Source organism: Rhamphochromis longiceps, linkage group LG11 (assembly GCF_057381845.1).
Source record: "Rhamphochromis longiceps isolate RC_006_pf linkage group LG11, R_longiceps_female_GT1.1, whole genome shotgun sequence".
NCBI classification, from domain to species: Eukaryota; Metazoa; Chordata; class Actinopteri; order Cichliformes; family Cichlidae; genus Rhamphochromis; species Rhamphochromis longiceps.
The window spans coordinates 10812300-10822564 of NC_140567.1; the positions used below are offsets into that span (position 1 = coordinate 10812300).

The 10265-nt window shown below is 39.7% G+C and overlaps 1 protein-coding gene across 1 annotated transcript; it reads left to right on the forward strand.

The window, feature by feature from the left end:
* Positions 1–712: 712 nt before the first annotated feature.
* Positions 713–9234, forward strand: mal2 (mal, T cell differentiation protein 2). The gene is made up of 4 exons (XM_085422298.1): positions 713–981; positions 2859–3029; positions 6327–6506; positions 7954–9234. Exons 1-4 carry the CDS (start codon positions 841–843, stop codon positions 8023–8025), a joined length of 564 nt encoding a protein of 187 aa, XP_085278424.1. The 5' UTR covers positions 713–840; the 3' UTR covers positions 8026–9234.
* The last annotated feature ends 1031 nt before the right edge of the window (positions 9235–10265 follow it).

A 10265-nucleotide genomic window follows, 5' to 3' on the forward strand; every position in this document is an offset into this window, starting at 1 on the left:
CGCAATAAGAGCGTTAACCTTTACCTTCGTTAATAACAGCAGAGATATGTGAAATTGACAATGAGGGTGTGGAGAGCTTAAAAGCCAGATGAACAAACTAAAGAAATAAAGGAGTGACCTATCTATGGTTGTATCATCATCAGGCTACACACCCTTGAGCATTTTATGACCTTTCTGAAAGTCAGTACTAACTTAAATGCAACTAGAAATCGGACATAACAGTAGCTCTTTTACTATTGAGTCAAACCCACTTGTCAGTCTTTTGTATATGAATAAATACATTTACTTGTTCTGGGCAAAAGCTACTGTGTATCCCGAGCCTCACAAAGTAATAATTCAAAGCTGGATCACAGGATTATTTGTGTTCTATCTTCTGTTCTTAATATAGCTATTCGTAGCGTATACATATCAGTTAGAACTGTACACTTCCCTTTAAAATAAGTGATTTGTTGCCCGGACTGTGAGATTAATTCACTGTTATTATTTTTATTATTAGTTGTAGTAGTTGTGATACTAGTAAAAGTTTTTATTCAGCTTGAACCACTGCATGTATAACCCAAATCTTGTTTTCAAAATAAATCAAATAGTCAGTTTTGGAGTTCAGGCGTTCCAGTGAAAGATTGGCTCTGGGCGCACAAGCTTCCGTGATGTCCTTGAACGCAGCGCGGTCTTCCAGGGAGTGGCCCCAGCACCTGTCCGACCTGTTCTGGGGATATATGACGCCTGAGGAATTTCTCTCGCTGTCACGGTCCTTTGTTTAACGGGCTCTTTTTAGTGGGAGACAAGAGGGCGAGAGAGAGAGAGGGGGAAAGAGAAAGGGGGCAGACAGAAACAGGAGAGATGTCGGAACCAGCCGCCAACCCCGCTGTCAACCCCGCTGTCAACCCCGCTGCCACCTCGTTTCCAACGGCAACTATTACTTTACCTTTGGGACCGGGCGTGTTGAGGACCTATTCCGGAGCCCTCCTCTGTTTAGAAATAGTAAGTGTTGTTTTTATATTTAGAAAGGAGAGAGCGAACAAAAGGTGCACCTGTTGGTTTTATTCGTACATTTATCAGTGACCTCAATGTGTGTGTGTGTGTGTGTGTGTGTATATAGTCACTTTGTCTTTATTAATAATTGATGATTCTTGCAGTTAAATTCCAGTTAGACATTTATTTGTAGAATTTTTTTCCTCCCATTTCTCTCCCTTTTTTCTTTCTCAGTGTCGTTGTCAGCGCTACGCACTGTGACTCTTCGTCACGGTGTTTCCTTACCAGCAGCTCTGTAACTCTGCTGGTCTACGAGCGTTATCTCCTTACGAACTATTTATGACTTTAAGACTTTAATAAGTGAGCAGATAACTTCTTGTTTGCATCTGCAGTGCCAGCAGTGAAATGCATCCTATAACTCGGCAAGGTGACCTCAACTCCACCTTTACATGCGTCCTCTAATCTTGGTGGTTATTTTACTAATTGTCTGTCGCAGATACAGCCTTATTAAACGCTCCTTCAGTCTGCCAATTTTTTCTTGTGACTGATATCAAACTTTGCTAATGCTAAAGGTGTTTCCACTGAATAAAACTTGTCATTATCAACGCTAGTCTTTCTCCAGAATGAGTCATTGTAGCTATGGCAGTTTGACTTACATTCTGTTGCCGATCGGTATCCAAATGCTCCAAGCAGCAACAACATATGCATCCTCATAGTCTGCTTTAAAACTTGCTGTACCTTGAAAACAATAAAACAGATTGCTTTTGTCAAGAAACAAAACTGACTGTAGCCTCAGGGTGTGTTTCAAAAGAACATTACAATATCATTTAAATCACTTTTAAGAATGCACAGGCTGATGCAGTAGTATAAAATAATATGTTTTGCTGACTCGCTGCCCTCATGTTACCTCTAAAAGAAAATGGTCTAAGGAATTTGCACACTGTGACGCAAGTAGATGAGATAGTAGATAGAAGCAGGCTCATTCAAAGCAGCCTTGCTAATGCAGTGAAAAAAATATAGGAATAACTAGAGCTGGGCGATATGACCCAAAATTCATATCTCGATATTTTTTTAGCTGGATGGCGATATACGATATATATCTCGATATAATTTTTTTAAGCCATATGGTAAGAACAAAAAGAGAGTTTAGTCAAAGCTGTGTCCCAGATGTCAATCAGGCACTTTTATTAACATACAGCACAGATGTACATGAAGAAATTACTCAAAAATAAATTATCAGCATTTATTAAATAATAATGCTCCATAAATAAAAGAACACAATGTTGTTTTTGTGCATAACAAAAAGCTCACAATTGTGCAGTCAAAATGTAAACTAAAAGACGCTGAGCATAATAACAAAGACAGATTTCACAGCTGCTCTGTTCCCAACTTCTACTGCGTGACTGACAGCCTGGAGTTTGAAATCCTCTTTGTAACCGTGTCTCTTAACAGGTGCCATTTATGGTCCTTATACACACACACACACACAATACGGTAATATTACGTTGAAGCACAGTACGTATTACTCCGCGATGCTCCATTACGGTAGCCGTAATGCTAATTTGCGGTAACTCGTTAACGGAGATTTGCCGTGTTCATCTTGTCGTTGCCTGCAGGTGAAGCTATGGGGGAGGGGGAGTTGTGCTCAGTGAAGGAGAGGCGAGGCCCAGTAACGCAGCGTAGAGACAAAAATGGACGAAAGAGGCAAACTTGCGGCTCCACAAGTATAATTATAACGTAACATAGACTATATCGATATAAACGATGTTGTCACATCTTATATCTCGTATGAAAATATATCGATATTTTTAAAAAACTCGATATATCGCCCAGCTCTAGGAATAACTGCGTCCGTCACTAATGCAGGTTCTTGTGTGTGTCCCCAGTTATTTGGTGGTCTAGTATGGATCCTGGTGGCGTCGTCCAATGTGCCGGTGCCCCTGCTGCAGGGGTGGGTGATGTTTGTGTCTGTAACCACCTTCGTTTTCTCCTCCGCCTACCTCGCTCTCCTCATCACTGGTTTGGCTGACCGCATCAATACTGACTGGAACTTCTTGGTAAGCTGTTGATAGATTAGTTTGTCAAGCTTCCTGTCTGTCATCTTCTTTTTCTTTCGGTTGGTCCCTTTTGGGGTCGCCACAAAAGATCACCTGCCTCCGCATCACCCAATTCCTAGCATCCTCTTTTAAACATGCCAACTTGCACATTCATTTTGAGCCCCCTCTATAATGCACTCAAATGAAATATTTAAATATTTACCAAGGTTTGGTGTGCGATAAGTAAATCAGAGAGGCTCTGACTCAATCTGGAAAAGCAGCAAAGTCACATATCATAAACTGCTATGAGATAGCAGACAGTGATCTGAAAGAACCTGTAAATGGAATAATTTAGTTTAAAAAGAAAGGCAAGCCAGTGGGTTAAATTTAACCACTGGTTAATGTGTGTTTGTGGCATGCGCACTGGAGATCTGTTTAAGTGGGAAAACTGCAATCCAGTCAGTTTTACTGCATAGACGGTATTTTAGCAAACTGGTGCATTGAAGTTTCTACATATCAAATAAAGACTCCCCTCTTAAAGTTGAGTCAGTAAACCTGTTTAGACAATTGCACATTGTTATATTACAATAGACTAATATACGTATCACAGCTGTTGTCGGTTTTCTGTTTAGCTGGTTGAGCTAGCTGTTGAGTACAGTCTCCTTTATTGCATCTAAATTAATAGGCTTTGTCAGTGTGACTGCAGGTAAATTGTGTAATGTTCATTCGTTTGTTTTTGTTGTAGATATTCGGTCACATCTGTGAACTGTTCAAATCTTTTACATTTCTAGCACACTAGAGAACTTGGAAAATGACACAAGACATTATAGGGCTTTGAATCAATGACAAAAGGCAATGCAATGTTCACAAATGTATCATTTATTTACCCTGACTCTCGCAGGATTTATGGATTCCCTTGTTGGGTTATGCATCACTTTACAGTGGGGCAAAAAAGTATTTAGTCAGCCACCGATTGTGCAAGTTCCCCCACTTAAAATGATGACAGAGGTCAGTAATTTGCACCAGAGGTACACGTCAACTGTGAGAGACAGAATGTGAAAAAAAAATCCATGAATTCACATGGTAGGATTTGTAAAGAATTTATTCGTAAATTAGGGTGGAAAATAAGTATTTGGTCACCTCAAACAAGGAAAATCTCTGGCTCTCACAGACCTGTAACATCTTCTGTAAGAAGCTTTTCTGTCCCCCACTCGTTACCTGTATGAATGGCACCTGTTTGAACTCATCATCTGTATAAAAGACACCTGTCCACAGCCTCAAACAGTCAGACTCCAAACTCCACCATGGCCAAGACCAAAGAGCTTTCGAAGGACACCAGGAAAAGTATTGTAGACCTGTACCAGACTGGGAAGAGTGAATCTACAATAGGCAAGCAGCTTGGTGTGAAAAAATCAACTGTGGGAGCAATCATCAGAAAATGGAAGACATACACGACCACTGATAATCTCCCTCGATCTGGGGCTCCACACAAGATCTCATCCCGTGGGGTCAAAATGATCATGAGAACGGTGAGCAAAGATCCCAGAACCACACGGGGGGACCTGGTGAATGACCTGCAGAGAGCTGGGACCAAAGTAACAAAGGTCACCATCAGTAACACACTACAACGGCAGGGAATCAAATCCCACAGTGCCAGACGTGTTCCGCTGCTGAAGCCAGTGCATGTCCAGGCCCGTCTGAAGTTTGCCAGAGAGCACATGGATGATACAGCAGAGGATTGGGAGAATGTCATGTGGTCAGATGAAACCAAAGTAGAACTTTTTGGTATAAACTCAACTCGTCGTGTTTGGAGGAAGAAGAATACTGAGTTGCATCCCAAGAACACCATACCTACTGTGAAGCATGGGGGTGGAAACATCATGCTATGGGGCTGTTTTTCTGCCAAGGGGACAGGACGACTGATCTGTGTTAAGGACAGAATGAATGGGGCCATGTATCGTGAGATTTTGAGCCAAAACCTCCTTCCATCAGTGAGAACTTTGAAGATGAAACGAGGCTGGGTCTTCCAACATGACAATGATCCAAAACACACTGCCCGGGCAACAAAGGAGTGGCTCCGTAAGAAGCATTTGAAAGTCCTGGAGTGGCCTAGCCAGTCTCCAGACCTCAACCCCATAGAAAATCTGTGGCGGGAGTTGAAAGTCCGTGTTGCTCGGCGACAGCCCCAAAACATCACTGCTCTCGAGAAGATCTGCATGGAGGAATGGGCCAAAATACCAGCTACTGTGTGTGCAAACCTGGTAAAGACCTATAGTAAACGTTTGACCTCTGTTATTGCCAACAAAGGTTATGTTACAAAGTATTGAGTTGTATTTTTGTTATTGACCAAATACTTATTTTCCACCCTGATTTACGAATAAATTCTTTACAAATCCTACCATGTGGATTCATGGATTTTTTTTTTCACATTCTGTCTCTCACAGTTGAAGTGTACCTCTGGTGCAAATTACTGACCTCTGTCATCATTTTAGGTGGGGGAACTTGCACAATCGGTGGCTGACTAAATACTTTTTTGCCCCACTGTATATGGCCCACTGAGATCCACTGAGATAAGATAACTTCTTCATTTTACAATCACTCAATCGCTTTAAAGTGAAATGAGCAAAGCTTCAAGACATGTGACTGAAGATGCTACCCAAGACTGGATCAAAACATTGAGCATTCGAATTGAAGTAAAACATATAAATCACAGCAAAGGAAGCCAAAAAAAGTTTAATTAGTGCAATAACTATGTTATGATGTTTAAATATAAGTAAAAATGCCAGAAGTTGTGCCTTGTTCTTGTGTTGTGATTATAAAGGACTCATGTCTGTGTCCAGTCTGGGCTCTCAGACAGAGCCACGCTGGCCTGAGGCTCTGAGCCCCGCCCCAAGAGCGGCTTGTGGTGTTGTTTGTTTTCATCTGAACAATGAGTGACATGGATGATGAGCTCACACTAAAACACAACAAAGACCTGCCTGTAGATCCACGAGGCTCACCGAGTCGGCAGCACAAACTCTCATTAAACATCTTTACACTGCACTAGTTTAAATCACTTCTTGCGTCGTCTTGTATGCCTCTCTTTGTCAATATAATTTGATATATATTCCAAAGTGCAAGAGGCCACGGTGACTAGAACACTGTTGTGCAAGTTGGGCTTTTATTTATTCCCATGTACTGGCATAAGGACCGAGTAATGAAATCTAAGCTGTTCAACAATTTTATCAAAAAAAAGAAGAAAAAAAGAAAACTCTTGCCTGTAGTTGTTTATCCCTGAAAGCTAAAAGTGCATAATGTGTTTCCTCTTCTTTTTCTCAGGATCTTTTTTACCATTTCATAGCTCTCCTCTTCTACTTTGCCGCCTTTGTGTTGGAGGCAGCAACAACAGCAGCTGCCATCAAGATTCTACCAAACCAAACCGCATGCATATTGAAACCTCGCGGCAATATTTTGACATTCCTGGATGGCAGGCAGTACAGTATTAATGTGGTAGCCACGGTAAGTCCTGTATATGTTGTCACATTCAGTCTCTGATATTGCAAGTGTTGTTGAAAGATTAAAAAAAATGTAATTTAGTGCTGTCAATAGATTAACTAATTAATCGCACAATTTTCTGTAATTAATCGCAATTACCTGATCAATAGCCTAATTGCAATTAACTTTATATTTAAGCTTGTAACTGACATTTATGCAACATAATGAAGTAAATGCAGAATAAACACAAAGACTTTTGGGGAGGACCTTCAAGTCCTTGACACGAGGAACCAAAGCTATGTAAAGCGTGTGTTCTCAACAATTTTAATAGGTTTGTTGCAATCCACTTGGCAATTGCGTCAGTCAATATGTCCGAGGTAGACTTACTGAGTCCCCGATGCTCCGTGAGTGGTTTGTTGCAGCTGGGTGACGCATTAGCCAAAGTGCTAGCAGCATCCCCGACTAACATATGCTTCGCGTCAATGTGATATTTTAAGCTGGAAGTGCTTCGGTGAAAAGAAAATTCCTTCCTGCACAATGTGCATAATACTTTGTGTCGGTCAACTGTTCCGTCTTGTTATTTTTTAATACTCAAATTTCCCATCGAGAGGGCCAGTGTGCGTTTATCACCTTCAGCTGCCCATCACTACCAGATCAACTGCCCATTTGCGCATGTGCGAAGGTAACTCTGCTTGGACAAACTGCCCGACAAATGCATTGACAGAAACACTTAAGGGATTTTGAGTCATCCTGCACTCCAGATGCGTTAATTGCGATAAAAATTTTAATCGTGTTGACCGTGATGGCGGATTAATTTGTGTTAATGCGGTAATTTTGACAGCACTAGTTATAATATAGTTGCACGACTGCCAGCAACAGTACATGTGGTTTTACAGAAGGTCCATTCATTATAATTACCCCTTGCTGCTTTGGTTTTGGACATAGACTGTATATAAAAGACGAACATTCTTAAGTCAGTCGCTTTCTAATGGCCAGCAGGGGGGAATTCCTCTGGTTTCACATAGATGCCTGTCTGTATAGAAGTCTGTAGGAAGTGGTCCTCAGCCCCTTTGATCTGCCACCTTATGACCTTGTGGTCCCATTAGGCTTGAAAAGCAGGATAAAGACACTAGCCTGTCATCATGCCGTGTTTCCTTGCTCACCATGTCTGGGTTCAAAACCTCAGTACAACAACAGAGAAAATGCTCAGTTTGAGGCTTCTCAACACTTCTTCACTAACCAGTGAGTGCTGTCATGGTGACTTTGTCCACCTTTTACATACAGCCTGTGGTTTGCATTTAGATTTTTGCATACAGCTCTTGGTAACGTGAAAGCATGTGTCATGTTTTATAAAGAGAAAAGAGCATCTGTTGTGCCCAGCTTTTAGCTGGAACTGCCAGGCTATAATATTTGGCCTGGTAGTTCCATAATGGCCATAATGTTGGTTAACCCCCTTTCTTCTCTGTCCCAGATATTTGCCTTTGTGGTGACACTATGCTATGGCTGCAGTATGGTGATGGGCTTCAAGAGGTGGAGGAAGTAACTGCGAAAATGGACACAACTTGATTTTCCAACTTCCTGCTTCATAACTTCGACATGTATTAAAACATGAGCCACATTGTGCAGTGCTCCTTAGAGAGCTCTGCTACTGAGTTCGGCAAAGCGCACACTGTTATTTCCTATTACGACGCTCTTGTCAGAAAGTGATCACCACATCAAAGCTACGGTGGAAAAATATAGATGACGAAATTCTCAGCCTCAGACAAAACATCTGGCAAGATGTCTGGATGTTAATGTTTCTGCAGTAATTTATTTTGAGATATCGAAATCACGAAATTCACGTAAATTCACACAGGGCTGATAAAGGTATTTTGAGGACATGGATAAAGAACAGTACTTATAGGGCTCGTTATCAGCGTATAGATTTGATTTATTAACCGAGAGTTTTGCAACTTTTGATGCTAATCACTCAAAATTGATATGGGAAGATAAGGAATGCTGTGAGTGGTTATATTGCACAGGACTGTGAAACTAGTGAGGGTCATTAAAATAATTCAAATGATGCTCGAGTTTTGTTTTCCTCCCTGCTACGTTAAGCAAACAGATAATGTCCCAGTTTCTAAATCACTGCTTCACTGGAAGAAACAATTCCCATTTTTAGTTCCATTACAAATATTAGATTAGATTACTTTGTGAAACATATTGTGCCATCAGACTACAAACAGCAGGCATATTCTTAATCCCAGTGTCGCTGACATACCTTGGTGCTAAGGCGCTGTGAACTCTGATTTTAACACTGCTGTCATGAAATGTTCATGTGGCTTAAAATGAAGGTGGATCTGGTGTTTGAATGTCTTAATATTTTTGATTGAATGTTTTTCAAAATATTGTAACCTACTGCAGACTTGGTCATTACTGGTAATGTAGCTGACTTCAGTGACTTACAGATAAATAAAATCAATAATTTAACCTGTTCATTAATTTTTGTTAAAAAGTATATTTTAAATAGAATGTTTTAATATTTGACCTTAATACTTAATTGTGTTGATGCCTTATTAAACCGCTTAAATGAATAACTATCTTACTCGGTACGTGATTTATGATTTGTTTTTGCTGCATACTTTTGTTTGTGTTAGGTAACTGGAACATATTGTTAATTTAAAATAGTGTTAAATTAATATGTTTTTGATTGTTTGATATTTTAAATGCATTTTAGAGCAACAAATAAAAGTCGTAAATTAAAAAAATAAAACTAACTTGTCTGTCACAGTCAACAGTTTGTTTGTTTTTGGGGGTTTTTAATATTGTAATTAAGAGTTGCCAAAGTCAGAACATTTTAAATTACAGTGCAGGGTTTTATGAACGCACGAGTCTTGTTGCTGGGAGTTTCAGTTATCATGTATAAGCTGGTTTTGACTCTTTTCAACTGTATGAAACCCTCCAAGTCCTCACTCTGACAGTTGGAGTTCTGTCTCCATCTTTTCCATCTATATATTTTAGCAAAATGTTTCTCAGTCTAAAATAACGAGGCTTTATTGTATTTACAACCTACACAAAAATGTCCCTGCTTGTGTAAAATCCTAATCAGTAGAGCTAATTGTGATGTGATTATTAGCAGATATTTTTATTTTATTTCGTAATATTACATTTCCAGTTCCAGTTACCTTAGATACAAGTATATTTAAAAAGAAATTCAATTCTACATAATAGAACATTATTAAAAGTCATTTAGCCTTACAGGTGTTAACGTTGGGTAAATACAACCTCAGATGAACAAAACATGACATGTCACAGTGTTCCATTAATTATTTAACAAAAACTAAGTCAAAATACAAAAGCAATTTGTAGAGAAAAAAAGCTCCCTTCATCCAATAGCTATTACTGTTCACCTAATAGGTTTCTGTATGACTTTATCAGTCTCTCACATTGTTGTAGAGCAATTTGACCCACTCTGAAATTGCTGGCATATCCACTCTTGAGAACATTGTGGTATCACGTTAACACACATCCAGACCAGTAAACTGACATAACCTTTGCTTTTACAGAGGTTCCCACACTTGCAGCACTTGGCTGTTAGTTTCCTATTAATTCCTATGGAAGCAGTAACAAAATTTTTCTACACACTGCTTCTGCATTTTTAGCTTAGTTTTAGCTGAATAAATAATGACACACTGTAATATGTTGTAATATGTGTTTTTGTTCATCAGAGGCTGCATTTGCCTAATTTTAAGATCTGGTACGGATCAGATGACTTTTATTATGACCTGATATGCAAAACATTAT